The sequence below is a fragment of the Salmo salar genome, chromosome 02 (assembly GCF_965601325.2).
Source record: "Salmo salar chromosome 02, fSalSal1, whole genome shotgun sequence".
NCBI lineage: Eukaryota > Metazoa > Chordata > Actinopteri > Salmoniformes > Salmonidae > Salmo > Salmo salar.
In genome coordinates this window covers 80926693-80951441 of record NC_138292.1, presented here as the reverse complement: position 1 = coordinate 80951441, position 24749 = coordinate 80926693, and the positions used below count along the sequence as shown (strand labels likewise).

The 24749-nt window shown below is 48.5% G+C and overlaps 1 protein-coding gene across 5 annotated transcripts in view; it reads right to left on the bottom strand.

Annotated features, from left to right (window-relative positions):
- Positions 1–232: 232 nt before the first annotated feature.
- micall2b (mical-like 2b) overlaps positions 233–24749 on the bottom strand; it is a 36586-nt gene continuing 12069 nt past the window's right edge. For 2 of the 5 annotated variants that reach the window (XM_045710586.2, XM_082967487.1), the window contains 11 exons: positions 22065–22964; positions 17658–17875; positions 17460–17520; positions 13131–13318; positions 12977–13044; positions 12772–12895; positions 10154–10256; positions 9516–9589; positions 7799–7913; positions 6435–6481; positions 233–2303 (listed from right to left, as the gene is read on the bottom strand). In XM_045710586.2, coding sequence (XP_045566542.1) covers positions 2236–2303; positions 6435–6481; positions 7799–7913; positions 9516–9589; positions 10154–10256; positions 12772–12895; positions 12977–13044; positions 13131–13318; positions 17460–17520; positions 17658–17875; positions 22065–22964 — 1966 coding nt within the window. In that variant the 3' untranslated portion in view covers positions 233–2235. The remainder of the gene's footprint in view (positions 2304–6434; positions 6482–7798; positions 7914–9515; positions 9590–10153; positions 10257–12771; positions 12896–12976; positions 13045–13130; positions 13319–17459; positions 17521–17657; positions 17876–22064; positions 22965–24749) is intronic. The other 3 variants (XR_014382167.1, XR_014382168.1, XM_082967483.1) reach the window with 3 other exon arrangements.

Genomic DNA, 24749 nt, shown 5'->3' with positions numbered 1-24749 from the left:
GTGATACAGTGAATTAATCTGTCTGTAAAAAATTGTTGGAAAAATGACTTGTGTCATGCACAAAGTAGATGTCCTAAACGACTTGCCAAAACTATAGTTTGTTAACAAGACATTTGTGGAGTGGTTGAAAAACAAGTTAATGACTCCAACCGAAGTGTATGTAAACTTCAACTGTACATATGTACACACACACACAGTGAGGAACAAAATATTTAAAAACCAGGGCAAAATGTACCATTTCTATCATTATTGAATTTATTGAAGAAAAAAGGAGATATGAGGAATAAACAGTGCAGAAACACAGGACAGTATATGCAGGGAGACACATGGGAACAGAGGATCAGTTACACGCTTTTAGTGGTTTTGGTCCAACTGTAGTCTGCCTTCCACAGTTGATTACAGCTCCTTCAATAGCACTGTTGAATTAGAAAGACAACTCTCCATTCTGATAAAACCACAAATCAGCTCACAAATTATACAGAAGGGAAAAAAAACAAAAAAAACTGACATTTAACAATTATCTCGATTCATAAAATTTCTCAATTCTGACACAACCATCTAAAAAGAAAACAGTTACTTGTCATTTATTAAAAGTGCCGTTAGCAAAAACAAATTTCCCTCAAAGACGACTCAGGTATTGACCATTTTGAATAGCACATTCACACTCAGGTCCAATATGGATCGAATCATTCACGCATTCATTTCCTGGTCAAATCATTAATTTCCTGGTCAAATCATTCATTTCCTGGTTTCTCCACAAGACTAAAACTGGCCACATTTCTGTTTTCCACTATTGATCATTATAACAGAATGTGAAGTCACTAAGGCACCACGCTGATCATTATAACAGAATGTGAAGTCACTAAGGCACCACGCTGATCATTATAACAGAATGTGAAGTCACTAAGGCACCACGCTGATCATTATAACAGAATGTGAAGTCACTAAGGCACCACGCTGATCATTATAACAGAATGTGAAGTCACTAAGGCACCACTGATCATTATAACAGAATGTGATGTCACTAAGGCACCACTGATCATTATAACAGAATGTGAAGTCACTAAGGCACCACGCTGATCATTATAACAGAATATGATGTCACTAAGGCACCACTGATCATTATAACAGAATGTGATGTCACTAAGGCACCACTGATCATTATAACAGAATGTGAAGTCACTAAGGCACCACGCTGATCATTATAACAGAATGTGATGTCACTAAGGCACCACACTGATCATTATAACAGAATGTGATGTCACTAAGGCACCGCGCTGATCATTATAACAGAATGTGATGTCACTAAGGCACCACGCTGATCATTATAACAGAATGTGATGTCACTAAGGCACCACGCTGATCATTATAACAGAATGTGATGTCACTAAGGCACCACGCTGATCATTATAACAGAATGTGAAGTCACTAAGGCACCACGCTGATCATTATAACAGAATGTGATGTCACTAAGGCACCACGCTGATCATTATACAGAATATGATGTCACTATCATCATTATAACAGAATGTTAAATGGTAAATGTGAGTCTATTATACTGAATAAAAACCCTTTGGCTGAAGGGCCAGCATTTATACACATTAACTTTGATCAATGCAAAATGCTGCTTAATAAAAGCTCATAAGACTGATCTGGATTCAGGACATAACATTCTAAAACAAACTAGGGGGCGATTACAGCGCTAACATCTGATCTGGAGTCAGAAGATAAACCATCCCATGGACAGATGAAGCTACAGAGAAACGTGATGATTAGTATGTCATAAGAAGAGTTGTCCGACTCCTGAAGAAAACAACGTCTCTCTATAGCCTGTAAACATGGCTTTAAAACAGCAGAGGGCAAAGGGCACAGACACACGGTACAGTGAGTGATGTAAGCCATTAGCAGTGAGTCATTATTAGACAGCGAGGCCAGAGTTCCTTTGATATCTTCTAATCCCTACATAATCCCCATCATACAGATTAACTAACCACACACACACACACATTACATACAGACAGACAGTGTGGATGTGTGGTGTTATACTGGGTTTCAGCCTGACACAGAGGACAGTGTGATGACGGATGACAATCAGGGGTCACACACATATGGCAGGAGCATGTTATAGAAACATGAATCAGAGAGCTAACAGACTTCAATACATGAACTATCAAAACAGTAATAAGCACATCTAAAGCAGTGTAACAGTGTGTCCCAGAGTTCCTCCCCGTGGGATCATCCCTCCTTCTTGTTCCTACCAAACAACTTAAAGCTAGACTTCTTCTTCTTTTCTTTCTTTGTGTCTGAAAGAGAGAGGAGGATGGGATGAGAGAGTAGAGGTAGAGAGGATGGGATGAGAGAGTAGAAGTGGTTAGAGAAGTTACAAAGAACCATAACTAAAAGAGTGATTGCAATAAGAACCACGACAAACAAAAGGAGAGAGAGAGCTTACAATAAGAACCACGATAAACAAAAGGAGAGAGAGATTACAATAAGAACCACGACAGACAATAGAAGAGAGAGATTACAATAAGAACAACATACAGTAGAAAATTGCATGGAATAAAGTTTCTCAGTACTCTCTCGAGACTGAGTTGGGCCTCTGGGGCTTGGCGCTGGCAATTGAGTTATGATGGCTTGGTGATAAAACCTACAGCCTGTATTTCATAGAATGACTTGGTGTTTGTGTACTATGAGCTACCAGGGAGGAGATGTCTCTGGTGTGGACGGCTGATGGGAGGAACCTTGTCTTTGGGGCCAAACCCTGGTTTCTATACAATTACAACAATCTGTCTGGGGGGTTCATTCTCTCTCACAAACAAAACCTCACCTTGAACAACATTCCACACATCTGTTGTTTGTCATGAACATTTCAGGAGGATGTACTTTGCTATAAAGAGCTGTAACCCAAATCTGCTGGTGGCTTCTCAGTGATCCCCTCCGGTTGACCAGCTCCATTATTACAAAAATTAAACCCATAATAAGGTTGATTGTTTTGAAGAAACCTAAAAAAAAAACGTTTTAAAGTCTCTCTAGTTAGAAATATTCCAGGACCAATTATTAGATTTTTTTTAACCTTTATTTAACTTGGCAAGTCAGTTAAGAACAAATTCTTATTTACAATGATGGCCTAGGAACAGTGGGTTAACTGTCTTGTTCAGGGGCAGAACGACAGATTTTTACCTTGACAGACAAAAAGAAGAGAGGTTACAATAAGAACCATGACAATCTGTAGTCAGTGTGCTGTTCATGACAACACGCTGCTGTGAACTTTGAACTGGCACACTGTACTAGTAGAGAACTGAACTACGAGCCAGATAGGTCGAGTCTAAGTCAAGGAGGGAGACAAGCCTGTCGGTCTGGGACCAGCTCCAAGCCCGTCGGTCTGGGACCAGCTCCACCAAGCCCGTCGGTCTGGGACCAGCTCCACCAAGCCCGTCGGTCTGGGACCAGCTCCACCAAGCCCGTCGGTCTGGGACCAGCTCCACCAAGCCCGTCGGTCTGGGACCAGCTCCACCAAGCCCGTCGGTCTGGGACCAGCTCCACCAAGCCCGTCGGTCTGGGACCAGCTCCACCAAGCCCGTCGGTCTGGGACCAGCTCCACCAAGGCCGTCGGTCTGGGACCAGCTCCACCAAGGCCGTCGGTCTGGGACCAGCTCCACCAAGCCCGTCGGTCTGGGACCAGCTCCACCAAGCCCGTCGGTCTGGGACCAGCTCCACCAAGCCCGTCGGTCTGGGACCAGCTCCACCAAGCCCGTCGGTCTGGGACCAGCTCCACCAAGCCCGTCGGTCTGGGACCAGCTCCACCAAGCCCGTCGGTCTGGGACCAGCTCCACCAAGCCCGTCGGTCTGGGACCAGCTCCACCAAGCCCGTCGGTCTGGGACCAGCTCCACCAAGCCCGTCGGTCTGGGACCAGCTCCACCAAGCCCGTCGGTCTGGGACCAGCTCCACCAAGCCCGTCGGTCTGGGACCAGCTCCACCAAGCCCGTCGGTCTGGGACCAGCTCCACCAAGCCCGTCGGTCTGGGACCAGCTCCACCAAGCCCGTCGGTCTGGGACCAGCTCCACCAAGCCCGTCGGTCTGGGACCAGCTCCACCAAGCCCGTCGGTCTGGGACCAGCTCCACCAAGCCCGTCGGTCTGGGACCAGCTCCACCAAGCCCGTCGGTCTGGGACCAGCTCCACCAAGCCCGTCGGTCTGGGACCAGCTCCACCAAGCCCGTCGGTCTGGGACCAGCTCCACCAAGCCCGTCGGTCTGGGACCAGCTCCAAGCCCGTCGGTCTGGGACCAGCTCCACCAAGCCCGTCGGTCTGGGACCAGCTCCACCAAGCCCGTCGGTCTGGGACCAGCTCCACCAAGCCCGTCGGTCTGGGACCAGCTCCACCAAGCCCGTCGGTCTGGGACCAGCTCCACCAAGCCCGTCGGTCTGGGACCAGCTCCACCAAGCCCGTCGGTCTGGGACCAGCTCCACCAAGCCCGTCGGTCTGGGACCAGCTCCACCAAGCCCGTCGGTCTGGGACCAGCTCCACCAAGCCCGTCGGTCTGGGACCAGCTCCACCAAGCCCGTCGGTCAGGGACCAGCTCCACCAAGCCCGTCGGTCTGGGACCAGCTCCACCAAGCCCGTCGGTCTGGGACCAGCTCCACCAAGCCCGTCGGTCTGGGACCAGCTCCACCAAGCAGACCCACATCACCAAGCCGACTTCTGCCATGCTGACTCTACCACAAGCCAAACTAACCCCCAAATCAGTAACAGAATGTTTCGGGTGTGGTTTGATATGGGTGTTGTGTGTGTTCACAGGTGGGAAGGGTTAGCCAAATTATTTAGCCAATTAGCTTCAGCCGTCTGTTGTGCGAAGGTGGCAAAATTGGTTTGACTTTGGGATAGTTAGGGGCCGTCAATAAATTACACACAATGTAAATCAGACCATATTTTCATGTAGCACACCTTTTAGTTCTCATTAAATGACTTCAATATCTGTATATGAATTTCTACAATTTATAGTTAGTTTGAGGTTAAGTAATTGAAATTTGGAGCTATTGTATTTTTGTGTACATTATGCAATTTACTGATGGTTCCATAGGGCTATTCATAGGGCTAAGTCAACACAAATTCACCACAGGCATTGCAATCAGGTCGCAAACAACTGCACTCCGAATTGATGATTACTTGTGTGCTGCCAGCTGTGGGCAGGGTTGAAACACACCCAACCTTCATTTATGCTGTGACGCAGTCACGACCTTAAATCTCACAAAACGACATTTTGGGGCAAGACTGACGTTATGACATAAATTATTCCATTTACATTTTGCAGTGCATTTTGTAAGTAGAATAAATGTTTGACTCAAAGATGCCACAGAGGCTGTTTTCTAAATGAGAAGTTGGTTTTCAGGGGCAGTTGCTCTTTAAAGAAAAGGTTAGACAGAGACCAGAGCAGTTGCTCTTTAAAGAAAAGGTTAGACAGAGACCAGAGCAGTTGCTCTTTAAAGAAAAGGTTAGACAGAGACCAGAGCAGTTGAAAAGCTGCACCAGAGGTCAAGTCAAGGTGACAAAGCAGTGGGTTTAAACACGCAGAATGATTTACATTCATTTAGAAGAGGCATTATTCCTTCAACTAAGGTACAAATACTGTTTCTACAGAACCCCCCCCCCGTGTAGAATCCCCGAGAAACGTCAAGCTGCGTGTAGAATCCCCGTGAAACGTCAAGCTGCGTGTAGAATCACCGTGAAACGTCAAGCTGCGTGTAGAATCACCGAGAAACGTCAAGCTGCGTGTAGAATCACCGAGAAACGTCAAGCTGCGTGTAGAATCACCGAGAAACGTCAAGCTGCGTGTAGAATCACCGAGAAACGTCAAGCTGCGTGTAGAATCACCGAGAAACGTCAAGCTGCGTGTAGAATCACCGAGAAACGTCAAGCTGCGTGTAGAATCACCGAGAAACGTCAAGCTGCGTGTAGAATCACCGAGAAACGTCAAGCTGCGTGTAGAATCACCGAGAAACGTCAAGCTGCGTGTAGAATCACCGAGAAACGTCAAGCTGCGTGTAGAATCACCGTGAAACGTCAAGCTGCGTGTAGAATCACCGTGAAACGTCAAGCTGCGTGTAGAATCACCGTGAAACGTCAAGCTGCGTGTAGAATCACCGTGAAACGTCAAGCTGCGTGTAGAATCACCGTGAAACGTCAAGCTGTGTGTAGAATCACTAAAACGTCAAGCTGTATACTGAAAGCAGCTCAGTTTTCTCCCCTGCTGGTTCTGATAAGGGTAATTGAAGGGAAACTGATCCTAGACCTGTCGTGTAGGGACTGACCTTGGGTTTGATAAGGGTTATAGAAGGCAAACTGATCCTAGATGTGTTGTGTAGGGACTGACCTTGGGTTTGATAAGGGTTATAGAAGGCAAACTGATCCTAGATGTGTTGTGTAGGGACTGACCTAGGTTCTTCATCATCTTACTGAGCTGCTCATCTTCCTCATCCTCCCTGAAAAGAGATCAGACAGAGAAGATTAACGACACAGCATGACTAATCTATACACACACACACACACACACATCCCAGAGAGCCATTCACATTAAGACAGCTTCTCCCCCCTCTCTCCTACCCGAATCTGACATCCCCCCCCTCTCTCTTACCCGAATCTGACATCCCCCCCCTCTCTCTTACCCGAATCTGTCATCCCCTCTCTCTCCTACCCGAGTCTGTCATCCCCCCCCCTCTCTCTTACCCGAGTCTGTCATCCCCCCCCTCTCTCCTACCCGTCTGTCATCCCCCCCCTCTCTCCTACCCGAGTCTGTCATCCCCCCCCCCTCTCCTACCCGTGTCTGTCATCCCACCCCCCCTCTCCTACCCGAATCGGTCATCCCCGGCCTCTCTCCTACCTGAATCGGTCATCCCCCCCTCTCTCCTACCTGAATCGGTCATCCCCTCTTACTACCCGAATCGGTCATCCCCCCTCTCTCCTACCCGAATCGGTCATCCCCCCTCTTACTACCCGAATCGGTCATCCCCCCTCTTACTACCCGAATCGGTCATCCCCCCCTCTCTCCTACCTGAATCGGTCATCCCCTCTTACTACCCGAATCGGTCATCCCCGGCCTCTCTCCTACCCGAATCGGTCATCCCCGGCCTCTCTCCTACCCGAATCGGTCATCCCCGGCCTCTCTCCTACCCGAATCGGTCATCCCCCCCTCTCTCCTACCCGAATCGGTCATCCCCCCCTCTCTCCTACCCGAATCGGTCATCCCCCCTCTCTCCTACCCGAATCGGTCATCCCCCCCTCTCTCCTACCTGAATCGGTCATCCCCCCCTCTCTCTTACCCGAGTCGGTCATCCCCCCTCTCTCTTACCCGAGTCGGTCATCCCCCCCTCTCTCCTACCTGAAATCGGTCATCCCCCCCTCTCTCCTACCTGAATCGGTCATCCCCCTCTCCTTACCCGAGTCTGTCATCCCCCCCTCTCTCCTACCTGAAATCGGTCATCCCCCCTCTCTCTTACCTGAATCGGTCATCCCCCCCCTCTCTCCTACCTGAATCGGTCATCCCCCCCCTCTCTTCTACCTGAATCGGTCATCCCCCCCCTCTCTCTTACCCGAGTCTGTCATCCCCCCCCTCTCTCCTACCTGAGTCTGTCATCCCCCCCTCTCTCCTACCTGAATCGGTCATCCCCCCCTCTCTCTTACCCGAGTCTGTCATCCCCCCCTCTCTCTTACCCGAGTCTGTCATCCCCCCCTCTCTCTTACCTGAATCAGTCATCCCCCCCTCTCTCCTACCTGAATCGGTCATCCCCCCTCTCTCTTACCTGAGTCTGTCATCGTCCAGTCCTTCTATGATGGCGTTCCTGTCATTGACGATCTCCACCAGCTTGACCATCAACTCCTCTTCTCTACGACGGTCCCACGACGTCTTCAGTCGCTCTGCACACAGTAACAAACGTCATGTTACTGACTAACATTCTGCTACAATCAGTGGAAACACACACATTAACAAACGTCATGTTACTGACTAATATTCTGCTACAATCAGTGGAAACACACACATTAACACACGTCATGTTACTGACTAACATTCTGCTACAATCAGTGGAAACACACACATTAACACACGTCATGTTACTGACTAACATTCTGCTACAATCAGTGGAAACACACACATTAACACACGTCATGTTACTGACTAACATTCTGCTACAATCAGTGGAAACACACACATTAACACACGTCATGTTACTGACTAACATTCTGCTACAATCAGTGGAAACACACACATTAACACACGTCATGTTACTGACTAACATTCTGCTACAATCAGTGGAAACACACAACTTTTCCATTGTCCCCAACACACCCCACTGTCTCCTCACCAGGTTTGTCCCCAACACACCCCACTGTCTCCTCACCAGGTTTGTCCCCAACACACCCCACTGTCTCCTCACCAGGTTTGTCCCCAACACACCCCACTGTCTCCTCACCAGGTTTGTCCCCAACACACCCCACTGTCTCCTCACCAGGTTTGTCCCCAACACCCCACTCTGTCTCCTCACCAGGTTTGTCCCCAACACACCCCACTGTCTCCTCACCAGGTTTGTCCCCAACACACCCCACTGTCTCCTCACCAGGTTTGTCCCCAACACCCCACTCTGTCTCCTCACCAGGTTTGTCCCCAACACACACCCCACTGTCTCCTCACCAGGTTTGTCCCCAACACACCCCACTGTCTCCTCACCAGGTTTGTCCCCAACACACCCCACTGCCTCCTCACCAGGTTTGTCCCCAACACACCCCACTGTCTCCTCACCAGGTTTGTCCCCAACACACCCCACTGTCTCCTCACCAGGTTTGTCCCCAACACACCCCACTGTCTCCTCACCAGGTTTGTCCCCAACACACCCCACTGTCTCCTCACCAGGTTTGTCCCCAACACACCCCACTGTCTCCTCACCAGGTTTGTCCCCAACACCCCACTCTGTCTCCTCACCAGGTTTGTCCCCAACACCCCACTCTGTCTCCTCACCAGGTTTGTCCCCAACACACCCCACTGTCTCCTCACCAGGTTTGTCCCCAACACCCCACTCTGTCTCCTCACCAGGTTTGTCCCCAACACACCCCACTGTCTCCTCACCAGGTTTGTCCCCAACACACCCCACTGTCTCCTCACCAGGTTTGTCCCCAACACCCCACTCTGTCTCCTCACCAGGTTTGTCCCCAACACCCCACTCTGTCTCCTCACCAGGTTTGTCCCCAACACACCCCACTGTCTCCTCACCAGGTTTGTCCCCAACACACCCCACTGTCTCCTCACCAGGTTTGTCCCCAACACACCCCACTGTCTCCTCACCAGGTTTGTCCCCAACACCCCACTCTGTCTCCTCACCAGGTTTGTCCCCAACACACCCCACTCTGTCTCCTCACCAGGTTTGTCCCCAACACACCCCACTGCCTCCTCACCAGGTTTGTCCCCAACACCCCACTCTGTCTCCTCACCAGGTTTGTCCCCAACACACCCCACTGTCTCCTCACCAGGTTTGTCCATGAGTCTCCTCAGCTCCTGCTCTACACTGGGCTGCTGTTCCTCTAAGTCCTGTGTCTTCGCTCTGCGCACACACACACACACACACACACACACACACATATTTTAGAGGAAATAAAAATATCTGCTGTGTGTATTTTTGTGGTTCTGTGTGTGTATATCTGCATGTGGTTCTGTGTGTGTATACAGTGGGGGGGAAAAGGTATTTGATCCCCTGCTGATTTTGTACGTTTGCCCACTGACAAAGAAATGATTAGTCTATAATTTTAATGGTAGGTTTATTTGAACAGTGAGAGACAGAATAACAACAAAAATATCCAGAAAAACACATGTAGGAAATGTTATAAATTGATTTGCATTTTAATGAGGGAAATAAGTATTTGACCCCCTCTCAATCAGAAAGATTTCTGGCTCCCAGGTGTCTTTTATACAGGTAACGAGCTGAGATTAGGAGCGCACTCTTAAAGGGAGCGCTCCTAACCGCAGCTTGTTACCTTTGTTACCTTTCTTTATCAGTGGGCAAACGTACAAAATCAGCAGGGGATCAAATACTTTTTTCCCCCCACTGTATGTGTGTATGTCTGCGTGTGGTTCTGCGTGTGTGTGTATGTGAGAGAGAGAGACTCACATGTAGACCAGTTCAGACTCTCTCCTCATGGACACCTGCTTGTTTCTGATGAGGTTGAACCATTCCACCATCAGGTCATCCATCACCACGTCCTCTTCTCCCTCTGAAACACACACACACACACACACACACACACACACACACACACACACACACACACACACACACACACACACACACACACACACACACACACACACACACAGTGGAATTTAAAAGCAGACTTCAAGATATTAAAGACATACTGACAGAGTTCAAGGTCATGAAACACTAGAGAAATATTAAAGACACTATTTCCCCTCCTCGCCCGCCCTCCCTCCCTCCTCGCCCTCCCTCCCTCCCTCCCTCCAGCCACCAGGGCTGTCTTTATTTCCTCCTACCGCCCGTCAATCCCACAGAGACAGGAAGCTATCAGAGACTTCATTAGAGCCAGAAGTGGCGGAAATTCACCAGTCTCTTTTTGGGTCACATCCCCTCAGGCGACACCGACCCCAATCTCCCCCTCTCAATCTCCCCCTCTACCTCCCTCCTCACGCTCAATATCCCCCTCTCCATCCCCCTTCCTCTTCCATCTGTGTGAGTCTTACCCTCTTCATCCCCCTCTGCGCCACCTCCTCACTCTCCTGTCTCCATCGCTCCTCTGTGTGAGTCTTACCCTCTTCATCCCTCCCTGCTCCCTCTCTCCTCTTCCTCCTCACCCTCCCATCTCCATCTCTCCTCTGTGTGAGTCTTACCCTCTTCATCCCTCCCTGCTCACTCTCTCCTCTTCCTCCATCTCTCCTCTGTGTGAGTCTTACCCTCTTCATCCCTCCCTGCTCCCTCTCTCCTCTTCCTCCATCTCTCCTCTGTGTGAGTCTTACCCTCTTCATCCCTCCCTGCTCCCTCTCTCCTCACTCTCCATCTCTCCTCTGTGTGAGTCTTACCCTCTTCATCCCTCCCTGCTCCCTCTCTCCTCTTCCTCCATCTCTCCTCTGTGTGAGTCTTACCCTCTTCATCCCTCCCTGCTCCCTCTCTCCTCTTCCTCCATCTCTCCTCTGTGTGAGTCTTACCCTCTTCATCCCTCCCTGCTCCCTCTCTCCTCTTCCTCCATCTCTCCTCTGTGTGAGTCTTACCCTCTTCATCCCTCCCTGCTCCCTCTCTCCTCTTCCTCCATCTCTCCTCTGTGTGAGTCTTACCCTCTTCATCCCTCCCTGCTCCCTCTCTCCTCACTCTCCATCTCTCCTCTGTGTGAGTCTTACCCTCTTCATCCCTCCCTGCTCCCTCTCTCCTCTTCCTCCATCTCTCCTCTGTGTGAGTCTTACCCTCTTCATCCCTCCCTGCTCCCTCTCTCCTCTTCCTCCATCTCTCCTCTGTGTGAGTCTTACCCTCTTCATCCCTCCCTGCTCCCTCTCTCCTCTTCCTCCATCTCTCCTCTGTGTGAGTCTTACCCTCTTCATCCCTCCCTGCTCCCTCTCTCCTCTTCCTCCATCTCTCCTCTGTGTGAGTCTTACCCTCTTCATCCCTCCCTGCTCCCTCTCTCCTCTTCCTCCATCTCTCCTCTGTGTGAGTCTTACCCTCTTCATCCCTCCCTGCTCCCTCTCTCCTCCATCTCTCCTCTGTGTGAGTCTTACCCTCTTCATCCCTCCCTGCTCCCTCTCTCCTCACTCTCCATCTCTCCTCTGTGTGAGTCTTACCCTCTTCATCCCTCCCTGCTCCCTCTCTCCTCTTCCTCCATCTCTCCTCTGTGTGAGTCTTACCCTCTTCATCCCTCCCTGCTCCCTCTCTCCTCTTCCTCCATCTCTCCTCTGTGTGAGTCTTACCCTCTTCATCCCTCCCTGCTCCCTCTCTCCTCACTCTCCATCTCTCCTCTGTGTGAGTCTTACCCTCTTCATCCCTCCCTGCTCCCTCTCTCCTCTTCCTCCATCTCTCCTCTGTGTGAGTCTTACCCTCTTCATCCCTCCCTGCTCCCTCTCTCCTCTTCCTCCATCTCTCCTCTGTGTGAGTCTTACCCTCTTCATCCCTCCCTGCTCCCTCTCTCCTCTTCCTCCATCTCTCCTCTGTGTGAGTCTTACCCTCTTCATCCCTCCCTGCTCCCTCTCTCCTCACTCTCCATCTCTCCTCTGTGTGAGTCTTACCCTCTTCATCCCTCCCTGCTCCCTCTCTCCTCTTCCTCCATCTCTCCTCTGTGTGAGTCTTACCCTCTTCATCCCTCCCTGCTCCCTCTCTCCTCTTCCTCCATCTCTCCTCTGTGTGAGTCTTACCCTCTTCATCCCTCCCTGCTTCCTCTCTCCTCTTCCTCCATCTCTCCTCTGTGTGAGTCTTACCCTCTTCATCCCTCCCTGCTCCCTCTCTCCTCTTCCTCCATCTCTCCTCTGTGTGAGTCTTACCCTCTTCATCCCTCCCTGCTCCCTCTCTCCTCTTCCTCCATCTCTCCTCTGTGTGAGTCTTACCCTCTTCATCCCTCCCTGCTCCCTCTCTCCTCTTCCTCCATCTCTCCTCTGTGTGAGTCTTACCCTCTTCATCCCTCCCTGCTCCCTCTCTCCTCTTCCTCCATCTCTCCTCTGTGTGAGTCTTACCCTCTTCATCCCTCCCTGCTCCCTCTCTCCTCTTCCTCCATCTCTCCTCTGTGTGAGTCTTACCCTCTTCACAGGAGCGTAGTTGTTTCTCCAGGTCCACTCCTTTCCTCTCCAACTCATTAACACTGTCCTCTATCTCCTGAAGCTCTCTGAGGATCTCTTCCTTCGGGATGTAGTCTGGTTTACCCTGCACACACACATTAATATAAAACACAACAAACACACAGGTATGAACATCCCTCACCGCGTCTCCATGTGTTAAACCTACTGGTTTAGGTGTGTTGGTGTCTGTGTTGGGGCCGTTGGCTGTCGTTGAGCTCTTCCCTGTCAGAACGCCTGGTAGAGGAAACACATAGAACACTGTTTTATGGGGAGCAGGGGAAGTGGATTTATGTCTGTCTCTGTGTGTGTGTCTGTCTTACCTCGTGTCCCAGGGCCGGTGTTCAGCGGGCTGGGTGAGGAGGCTTCTGGAGGGCTGGAGGGGGCCAGAGTAGACCCAGCAGGGACTGAAGCCTGGAGGTTTCCTGATCCACCGGCCCGGGGCCGAGACAGGGTTTCAGCCTTCTGAATGTCAGGGTGGAGGGGAGAGGAGTCTTTAGGTCCTACAGGCCTGGCAAGAGAGAGGAGGGGAGGAGGAGAGAGATGGAGGTGGATTAGAGAGAGGAAGAACAGAGGAGGGGAGGAGAGAGGAAGAACAGAGATGTAACAAAGTCTGTCTCTTCCTTTCCTCCCTGAACGCAATCTAACCTCTCATTTTCTCACAATTAGTTTTTTCCTTCACCAGTCTCTCACCTTTTGTACGTTCTGAGAGTCTGAGGATCAGTAGGACTGAGGAGGAGGAGGAGGAAGAGGAAGAAGAGGAGGAGGAGGAAGAATGGTCATCTGGGGCCAGGGGGTGGGACTCTGAGCAGTGACTTCACGTTGCACTAGGGAAGGGCTTTAGCCCCGACTCACCGCAGGTCTGATGTGGGCGAGGAGGGAGGGGAGGGTCTTTGATCTCCGGTGGACCATCAAAACAGAGCGGCTTGGAGCAGCATGTGCAGAACGAATGAACGGATGAGGGATGGAAAGATGAACGGATGAATCCACGAGTACAGGTAATATGGCCAAGTGATTTTCCTCAGACTGTGGTGACCTACATTATATGTGACCTCACACCCAGGTGACCCGTCTACAGCGGCTGGGACCTCACACCCAGGTGACCCGTCTACAGCGGCTGGGACCTCACACCCAGGTGACCCGTCTACAGCGGCTGGGACCTCACACCCAGGTGACCCGTCTACAGCGGCTGGGACCTCACACCCAGGTGACCCGTCTACAGCGGCTGGGACCTCACACCCAGGTGACCCGTCTACAGCGGCTGGGACCTCACACCCAGGTGACCCGTCTATAGCGGCTGGGACCTCACACCCAGGTGACCCGTCTACAGCGGCTGGGACCTCACACCCAGGTGACCCGTCTACAGCGGCTGGGACCTCACACCCAGGTGACCAGAGCTCCCAGATTACTAGTGGACCAGTGACAACACAACTGGAAGTGGGATAGAACCAAGTTGGAATAGAACCAAAGTAGAACATAATAGGAGTAGGGTAGAACAGTAGTGGAACATAAGAGTTCTGTAGAGTAGAATAGAGTTCAGTGACAAGAGAAAATAAGCAGCAGATGGAATAGAGCACAATTGAAACAGAACATAGTGGAATAGAGACAAGTGGAGCGAAACCAGAGTAGATGTGAATATAAAGTAGAAGAGTAGAATACGGAGTAGAATATAGAGTAGAATTATAGAGTACAGTAGAGAATATAGAGTAGAATAGAGCATATAGAGTAGAATAGAATAGAGAATATAGGGTAGAATAGAGAAGAATAGAGCATGTAGAATAGAGAATATAGGGTAGAATAGAGTATAGAGTAGAACATAGAATGTAGAGTAGTATATAGAGTAGAGTAGAACAGAGTAGAATATAGAGGAGAGTAGAAAATAGAGTAGAACATAGAGTAAAGGAAAATAGAGAGTAGAATGTAGAGTAGAATAGAGCATATAGAGTAGAATAGAATAGAGAATATAGGGTAGAATAGAGAAGAATAGAGCATGTAGAATAGAGAATATAGGGTAGAATAGAGTATAGAGTAGAACATAGAATGTAGAGTAGTATATAGAGTAGAGTAGAACAGAGTAGAATATAGAGGAGAGTAGAAAATAGAGTAGAACATAGAGTAAAGGAAAATAGAGAGTAGAATGTAGAGTAGAATGTAGAGTAGAATATACAGTAGGGAAGGTCAGAGTATAGAGTAGAGTAGAATATAGAGCAGAATATTGCGCAGAATAGAACATAGAGTAGAATATAGAGGAGAGTAGAAAATAGAGTAGAACATAGAGTAAAGGAAAATAGAGAGTAGAATGTAGAGTAGAATATACAGTAGGGAAGGTCAGAGTATAGAGTAGAGTAGAATATAGAGCAGAATATTGCGCAGAATAGAACATAGAGTAGAGAAGAATAGAATATAGCGCAGAATAGAACATAGAGTAGAGAAGAATAGAATATAGAGTAGAACACAGAGTAGAACAGAGTAGAGTAGGACAGAGTAGAACAGAGTAGGACATAGAGTAGAGTAGAGTGGAATATAGATTAGAATGTAGAGTAGAATATAGAGTAGAGTAGAACATAGAGTAGGGAAGGTTAGAGTAGAACGTAGAGTAGAACGTAGAGTAGAGCAGAGCAGAGTAGAATATAGAGTAAAATGTAGAGTACAATATAGAGTAGGACAGAGTAGAGCAGAATATACAGTACAATATAGAGTAGAGTAGAATGTAGAGTAGGGCTGGTTAGAGTAGAGTAGAACGTAGAGTAGAACGTAGAGCAGAGTAGAATATAGAGTAGAATGTAGAGTACAATAGAGTATAATATAGAGTAGGACAGAGTAGAGCAGAATATAGAGTAGAATATACAGTAGAATGTAGAGTAGAGTAGAATGTAGAGTAGGGCTGGTTAGAGTAGAATATAGAGTAGGGAAGGTTAGAGTAGAATGTAGAGTAGAGCAGAACAGAGCAGAGTAGAATATACAGTACAAAGTACAATATAGAGTAGAATATAGAGTAGAGCAGAATATAGAGTAGAATAGAATATAGAGTAGAATATAGAGTAGGGAAGGTTAGAGTAGAGTAGAGCAGAACATAGAGCAGAGCAGAGTAGAATATAAAGTAGAGAAGAATAGAATATAGAGTAGAACACAGAGTAGAACAGAGTAGAGTAGGACAGAGTAGAACAGAGTAGGACATAGAGTAGAGTAGAGTGGAATATAGATTAGAATGTAGAGTAGAATATAGAGTAGAGTAGAACATAGAGTAGGGAAGGTTAGAGTAGAACGTAGAGTAGAACGTAGAGTAGAGCAGAGCAGAGTAGAATATAGAGTAAAATGTAGAGTACAATATAGAGTAGGACAGAGTAGAGCAGAATATACAGTACAATATAGAGTAGAGTAGAATGTAGAGTAGGGCTGGTTAGAGTAGAGTAGAACGTAGAGTAGAACGTAGAGCAGAGTAGAATATAGAGTAGAATGTAGAGTACAATAGAGTATAATATAGAGTAGGACAGAGTAGAGCAGAATATAGAGTAGAATATACAGTAGAATGTAGAGTAGAGTAGAATGTAGAGTAGGGCTGGTTAGAGTAGAATATAGAGTAGGGAAGGTTAGAGTAGAATGTAGAGTAGAGCAGAACAGAGCAGAGTAGAATATACAGTACAAAGTACAATATAGAGTAGAATATAGAGTAGAGCAGAATATAGAGTAGAATAGAATATAGAGTAGAATATAGAGTAGGGAAGGTTAGAGTAGAGTAGAGCAGAACATAGAGCAGAGCAGAGTAGAATATAAAGTAGAATGTAGAGTATAGAGTACAATATAGAGTAGGACAGAGTAGAGTAGAATATAGAGTAGAGTAGAATGTAGAGTAGGGAAGGTTAGAGTAGAGTAGAATGTAGAGTAGAATATAGAGTAGAATGTAGAGTAGAACGTAGAATATAGAGTAGAATGTAGAGTACAATATAGAGTATAGAGTAGAATATAGAGTAGGACAGAGTAGAGTAGAATGTAGAGTAGGGAAGGTTAGAGTAGAGTAGAATGTAGAGTAGAATATAGAGTAGGGAAGGTTAGAGTAGAATGTAGCGTAGAATATAGATTAGAACATAGAGTACAACAGAGTAGAGCAGAACATAGAAAACAACATAGAGCAGAGTAGAATATAGAGTAGAATACAGAGTAGAGTAGAATATAGAGTAGAACGCAGAATATAGAGTAGAGTAGAACGTAGAGTATAGAGTAGAATGTAGAGTAGACTGTAGAGTAGAACGTAGAGTACAAAAGAGTACAACAGAGTAGAACACAACAGAGCAGAACATAGAGCAGAGTAGAATACAGAGTAGAATAGACTATAGTAGAATGTAGAGTAGAGTAGAATAGAATGTAGAGTAGAATAGAATGTCGAGTAGGATGTAGAGTGTAGAGTAGAATGTAGAATATAATGTAGATTAGACCGTAGAGTAGAAAAGAGTACAACAGAGTAGAACATAGAGTAGAATATAGAGTAGGGCACAGAGCAGAACATAGAGCAGAGTAGAATACAGAGTAGAATAGAATATAGAGTAGAGTAGAACAGAATGTAGAATAGAATGTCGAGTAGGATGTAGAGTGTAGAGTAGAATGTAGAATATAATGTAGAGTAGAATGTAGAGTAGAATGTAGAGTATACTTACTTGGAGGCAGGTTTGAGTCTGGACCGCCAGTCAGCAGGAGAGCTGCTGTTGTCTGCTGTTGCTAAAGAAAGACAAGACAATATACAGACCCCAAAAACATTACATCAACCATAATAGCCACAAATAATTACCACTGAAAAGTGAAATCAGTGAAATGTGGATAACCAACTAGACAGACAGGGGGCGAATGGTGCTCACCCATAGTGTTGCTGGGAGAAGCAGCTCCGGGTGCCTTATCTAGGGGTTTGTTCCACAGGCCTGTTCTGCTGGCTGGGGTTGGGGTGGAGGTGTTGGGAGTGAGGGGGACGAGGAGAGAAGGGTCTGCTTTTAGCTTAACTCTGCCCCCAGTCTCCTTTTTGGGAGTCTCCGTCTCTTTCTTAGGTGTTTCAGCAGGGATAGGTCTGAGAGAGGGAGATCTGGGGGTCAAGGGGAGACAGACAGGCCTTTCAACATCTTACAGACTCAAATAGTATTTCCTCAATTCCTCCCATCTTAATTAACGCCTCGCTTCCTTCTCATACGCATTCGAAGAGAAGGTCCCTCCCCTCTGATCTGAAAAGGAGACAAGGTAAGAGGATGCAAGGAAAGATGAATTGAGGAAGGGCGATTGACGGCAACTGTATGATTGAAGTGCTATTCCCCTATTTTACCAGCAGAGGTCGGGCTCTATTGTTTTAATTTAACCTTTAACTAGGCCAGTCAGTTAGGAACAAATTCTTATTTACAATGACGGCCTACACCGGCCAAACCCTTACGACACTGGGCTACAGCGCGGCGCACTATGGGACTCCCAATCAAGGCCGGTTGTGATACAGCCTGGAATCGAACTAGGGTCTGTAGTGATGCAGTGCCTTAGCCCGCTGCGCCAATATTGTCTAACAACATTTCCAATACAGAAGGGGTGGTCGTTTTGGTTTTTTGCCCTAACATCAGTGCTTAACTTGAGCCGGATCCTATTTGAGCCGGATCCTATTTGCCCGGATACGGTAACTCTCGCGGCATAATTCATTCATTATTTCACTGTTTGCACTGAAGACATTCTAATGAAAGATATCGGAGTTAAATCAAGATGCCTGCTCGGTATTTCTCCCGCCCCCCAGAAAGACCATCATGTAAAAGTACAGTGATATTTCTATGTAATTATCCCATCCTGCCACACTGATCCCAGACCTGCCCTCTTATTTATATATAGAGGTTATGGGGGGGGCAGTGTGGTATGTAACTGATCCTGACACGGGGGGGGGCGCAGTGTGGTATGTAACACGGGGGGGGGGGCAGTGTGGACTGTAACTGATCCTGACACGGGGGGGGGAGGGCAGTGTGGTATGTCACTGATCCTGATATGGGGGGGGGGGGGGGGGGGGGGCAGTGTGGTATGTAACTGATCCTGATATGGGGGGGGGGGGGGGGCAGTGTGGTATGTCACTGATCCTGACACGGGGGGGGGGGGGGCAGTGTGGTATGTCACTGATCCTGATATGGGGGGGGGGGGCAGTGTGGTATGTAACTGATCCTGATATGGGGGGGGGCAGTGTGGTATGTCACTGATCCTGACACGGGGGGGGGGCAGTGTGGTATGTCACTGATCCTGATATGGGGGGGGGGGCAGTGTGGTATGTAACTGATCCTGATATGGGGGGGGCAGTGTGGTATGTCACTGATCCTGACACGGGGGGGGGGCAGTGTGGTATGTCACTGATCCTGATATGGGGGGGGGGGGGGCAGTGTGGTATGTCACTGATCCTGACACGGGGGGGGCAGTGTGGTATGTCACTGATCCTGACACGGGGGGGGGGGGGGGGGCAGTGTGGTATGTCACTGATCCTGACACGGGGGGGGGGCAGTGTGGTATGTCACTGATCCTGACACGGGGGGGGGGGGGGGCAGTGTGGTATGTCACTGATCCTGACACGGGGGGGGGGGGCCAGTGTGGTATGTCACTGATCCTGACACGGGGGGGGGGGGGGCAGTGTGGTATGTCACTGATCCTGACACGGGGGGGGGGGCAGTGTGGTATGTAACTGATCCTGACACGGGGGCAGTGTGGTATGTCACTGATCCTGACACGGGGGGGGCAGTGTGGTATGTAACTGATCCTGACACGGGGGGGGGGGGGGGCAGTGTGGTATGTCACTGATCCTGACGGGGGCAGTGTGGTATGTCACTGATCCTGACGGGGGGGGGGGGGGGGGCAGTGTGGTATGTCACTGATCCTGACAGGGGGGGGGGGGGGGCAGTGTGGTATGTCACTGATCCTGACACGGGGGGGGGGGGGGCAGTGTGGTATGTCACTGATCCTGACACGGGGAGGGATTCAACCAGCAGAACTAGAAGCTGGGCTGGACAACATGCAGAAAGGTAGAGAGCTTGTGTCTACAAACCACTGGAGGGATTCAACCAGCAGAACTAGAAGCTGGGCTGGACAACATGCAGAAAGGTAGAGAGCTTGTGTCTACAAACCACTGGAGGGATTCAACCAGCAGAACTAGAAGCTGGGCTGGACAACATGCAGAAAGGTAGAGAGCTTGTGTCTACAAACCACTGGAGGGATTCAACCAGCAGAACTAGAAGCTGGGCTGGACAACATGCAGAAAGGTAGAGAGCTTGTGTCTACAAACCACTGGAGGGATTCAACCAGCAGAACTAGAAGCTGGGCTGGACAACATGCAGAAAGGTAGAGAGCTTGTGTCTATAAACCACTGGAGGGATTCAACCAGCAGAACTAGAAGCTGGGCTGGACAACAGGCAGAAAGGTAGAGAGCTTGTGTCTATAAACCACTGGAGGGATTCAACTCGCAGAAGAGTGGCTGGACTGTACAGTAACATCCTCTGACTCAAATGTTAAAATAAAATGTAAAAAGGATTTTGAACATGCCTGAACCAAGGCGCATTTGGTGGCAGGAAGCCTTGTAGACGAGGTTAAAGAGGACACCCAGGTTGGACAAATCAGACACTACAGCCAGAGTCTTCAGAACAGCCTTAGGAGACCAAACACCACAGCCACAGGACCGCTCATGGCTTTGAGCTACAAATGGACTCTCAGGAGCTAAACGGACTTGACTTGGGAAGATCCGTTGTGGGAGGTTTTGAAAACTAAAAAAAATTGGATTTATATTTTTCCTTTACAAACTTGTTGAGTAGTGTGAAGTTAAGGTGAATGTGCATCATATAACATATGGAGGCCTATATATCCTCATATGTGTGTTCTGCTGTAGCCTACATTGATGTATTTTATTTGAAGTTATATTGTGATATTTGTTCTACTGTTACATTAATGTCGAGAAAATGATCTGAAATCTGGGTCTGCAGGACACCCATTTTAGAAGTCTGCAGTGACTTCTAAAATGTTCCTGTACATTGATGTCGAGAAAACGATGCTATAAGAAAGTGGGACTTGTGTAAACCCCGCAGCTATACTGGAGTATGTGGATGAACTGCAGTGACATCTAAAATGCTTTGAATGAATCAGTACCTTGGAGAACGCTGTCCGTTTCACCACCAGAGACAGTAGGCTACTTGGAGAGCGCTGTCCGTTTCACCACCAGAGACAGTAGTCTACTTGGAGAACGCTGTCCGTTTCACCACCAGAGACAGTACTCTACTTGGAGAGCGCTGTCCGTTTCACCACCAGAGACAGTAGGCTACTTGGAGAGCGCTGTCCGTTTCACCACCAGATACAGTAGGCTACTTGGAGAGCGCTGTCCGTTTCACCACCAGATACAGTAGGCTACTTGGAGAGCGCTGTCCGTTTCACCACCAGATACAGTAGGCTACTTGGAGAGCGCTGTCCGTTTCACCACCAGAGAGTAGTCTACTTGGAGAGCGCTATCCGTTTCACCACCAGATACAGTAGGCTACTTGGAGAGCGCTATCCGTTTCACCACCAGATACAGTAGGCTACTTGGAGAGCGCTGTCCGTTTCACCACCAGAGAGTAGTCTACTTGGAGAGCGCTATCCGTTTCACCACCAGATACAGTAGTCTACTTGGAGAGCGCTGTCCGTTTCACCACCAGAGACAGTAGTCTACTTGGAGAGCGCTATCCGTTTCACCACCAGATACAGTAGTCTACTTGGAGAGCGCTGTCCGTTTCACCACCAGAGAGTAGTCTACTTGGAGAGCGCTGTCCGTTTCACCACCAGAGAGTAGTCTACTTGGAGAGCGCTGTCCGTTTCACCACCAGAGACAATAGGCTACTTGGCTGTTTACTCTGTCTGCTGCGCTGCTACGTTCTGTTCAACACTTTTTTTCCTCAGTGTGTTCCGGTACCTCAGAGCCCCCCGATAACCCCCTGCTTTCACGCTCACTATGTGTTCCGGTACCTCAGAGCCCCCTGTATAACCCCCCGCTTTCACGCTCACTATGTGTTCCGGTACCTCAGAGCCCCCCGATAACCCCCTGCTTTCACGCTCACTATGTGTTCCGGGACTTCCCGATCTACAAATGAAGTACCGCCTAACACTGCACAGCTGACAAATGATCAAAGCTTGATGATTAGTTGATTATTTGAAATCAGCTGTGCAGCGCTACGGCAAAAACCAAAACGTGCACCCCTTTGGGGTCCTGAGGAGAGAGTGGAGTTCTGAGAATGTCTGAGATGTCTCACCTGTTCTCAGTCTTCTTCAGTCCTACAGGGGGCCAGGGAGGGCTTGAAGCACCAGCTGTGGTGTTGTTGCTCTCTGTTAGTTTCTTAGTGATGACAGCAGCAGCCTGGGTCTTGGTACTGCAGTCTTCTTTAGATGGAGAGGCTTTCACATCACTATCCATCTTGAAGACAACGCTACCTCTACCCTGAACCACGTCCCTGTCCCCACCTACCACCACATCCCGACCCCAACCTGAACCCCCTCCCTTACCCCCTACCCCACCCATACTCACACCCTGGCCAACCCCCACTACTGTCCCCTGTGAGCCGGCGTTCGGGACTCTATTTGTGGGTAGACTCTGTGCCTGTCCCTGAGTCTGGGTCTTGCCCTGGTTCTCCTGCCCAGTGGGGGTGTTCCCAGATTGGAAGAACTGGAGCCGGGCCTGCTGGGTCTTGGATGCTGTGGGAGTGGTGGCGCTAGTTGTAGTGTTGAAGCTCCGTGGGACTGTGGTGGGTCCAGAGGCTGCAGGGCTCACTATGCCCGGGGAGGAGAGCCCCGGGCTGGGCCGCGAGGAGGCGGCAGAGGGGGTGGTGGTTTTGGAGCTCAGCCAGCTAGGGCCAAATTTGGAGGGGGTACTGGTGGGTGTCGGAGCTGGGGTGGATTTCGAGGGGTCTGTGTATTTGGGTCCGGGGTTATTCTTGGAGAGGTCTGAGAGAGGGGTGGTCTTGACAGTGGGAGGAGGGTGAGGGGTGTATTTGGATGCAGCAGGGGTAGTAGGGTTGTTTTTGGCCAGGTCTCGGAGAGGGGTGTGTGTTGGCAGCGCCCCCTGGGGGTGGTGGTGGGAGGTACAGATGAAGGAGCCTGGTGTTGGTCCAGGTTTACAGTTACCTGACAGTAGAGTGGTGGAACACTCACTACACCTGGAGAACACAGGAACAGACATTACATAGAACACCTATATATATGGAGAACACAGGAACAGACATGACATATAACACCTATATATATGGAGAACACAGGAACAGACATGACATAGAACACCACCTATATATGGAGAACACAGAAGACCAGTGGTAGAAACAATATTGTGTCTGGCTGTCTGCACATCTGTCAACCAACCAAATCTCTGTCTCCACCTGTCCGTGTATAGACTGATACATGTTACAGTAATGAACGTAGTGTGAAGTACAGCTGTCTACCATGGTACAGCTCCATATAGTTAACCCTTTCAATAGGTGACTGGTATAATAACACATGGTACAGCTCCATATACAGTTGAAATCGGAAGTTTACATACACTCAATTAGTATTTGGTAGATTTGCCTTTAAATTGTTGAACTTGGGTCAAACATTTTGGGTAGCCTTCCACAAGCTTCCCACAATAAGTTGGGTGAATTTTGGCCCATTCCTCCGGACAGAGCTGGTGTAACTGAGTCAGGTTTGTAGGCCTCCTTGCTCGCACATGCTTTTTCAGTTCTGCCCACAAATGTTCTATAGGATTGAGGTCAGGGCTTTGTGATAGCCACTCCAATACCTTGACTTTGTTGTCCTTAAGCCATTTTGCCACAACTTTGGATGTATGCTTGGGGTCATTGTCCATTTGGAAGACCCATTTGCGACCAAGCTTTAACTTCCTGACTGATGTCTTGAGATGTTGCTTCAATATAGCCACATAATTTTCCTGCCTCATGATGCCATCTACTTTGTGAAGTGCACCAGTCCCTCCTGCAGCAAAGCACCCCCACAACATGATGCTGCCACCCCCGTGCTTCACGGTTGGGATGGTGTTCTTCGGCTTGCAAGCCTCCCCCTTTTTCCTCCAAACATAATGATGGTCATTATGGCCAAACAGTTCTATTTTTGTTTCATCAGACCAGAGGACATTTCTCCAAAAAGTACGATCTTTGTCCCCATGTGCAGTTGCAAACCGTAGTCTGGCTTTTCTATGGCGGTTTTGGAGCAGTGGCTTTTTCCTTGCTGAGTAGCCTTTCAGGTTATGTCGATATAGGACTCGTTTTACTGTGGATATAGATACTTTTGTACCCGTTTCCTCCAGCATCTTCACAAGGTCCTTTGCTGTTGTTCTGGGATTGATTTGCACTTTTCGCACCAAAGTACGTTCATCTCTAGGAGACAGAACTCATCTCCTTCCTGAGCGGTATGACGGCTGCGTCGTCCCATGGTGTTTATACTTACGTACTATTGTTTGTACAGATGAACGTGGTACCTTCAGGTGTTTGGAAATTGCTCCCAAGGATAACCAGATTTGTGGAGGTCTACAATTTTTTTTCTGAGGTATTGGCTGATTTTAGATTTTCCTATAATGTTAAGCAAAGAGGCACCGAGTTTGAAGGTAGGCCTTGAAATACATCCACAGGTACACAGCCTATCAGAAGCTTCTAAAGCCATGACATCATTTTCTGGAATTTTCCAAGCCGTTTAAAGTCACAGTCAACTTAGTGCATGTAAACTTCTGACCCACTGGAATTGTGATACAGTGAATTATAAGTGAAATAATCTGTCTAAACAATTGTTGGAAAAATGATGTGTCGTGCACAAAGTAGATGTCCTAACCGACTTGCCAAAACTATAGTTTGTTAACAATACATTTGTGGAGTGGTTGAAAAACGAGTTAATGACTCCAACCTAAGTTTATGTAAACTTCCCGACTTCAACTGTAGTTAACCCTTTCAATAGGTGACTGG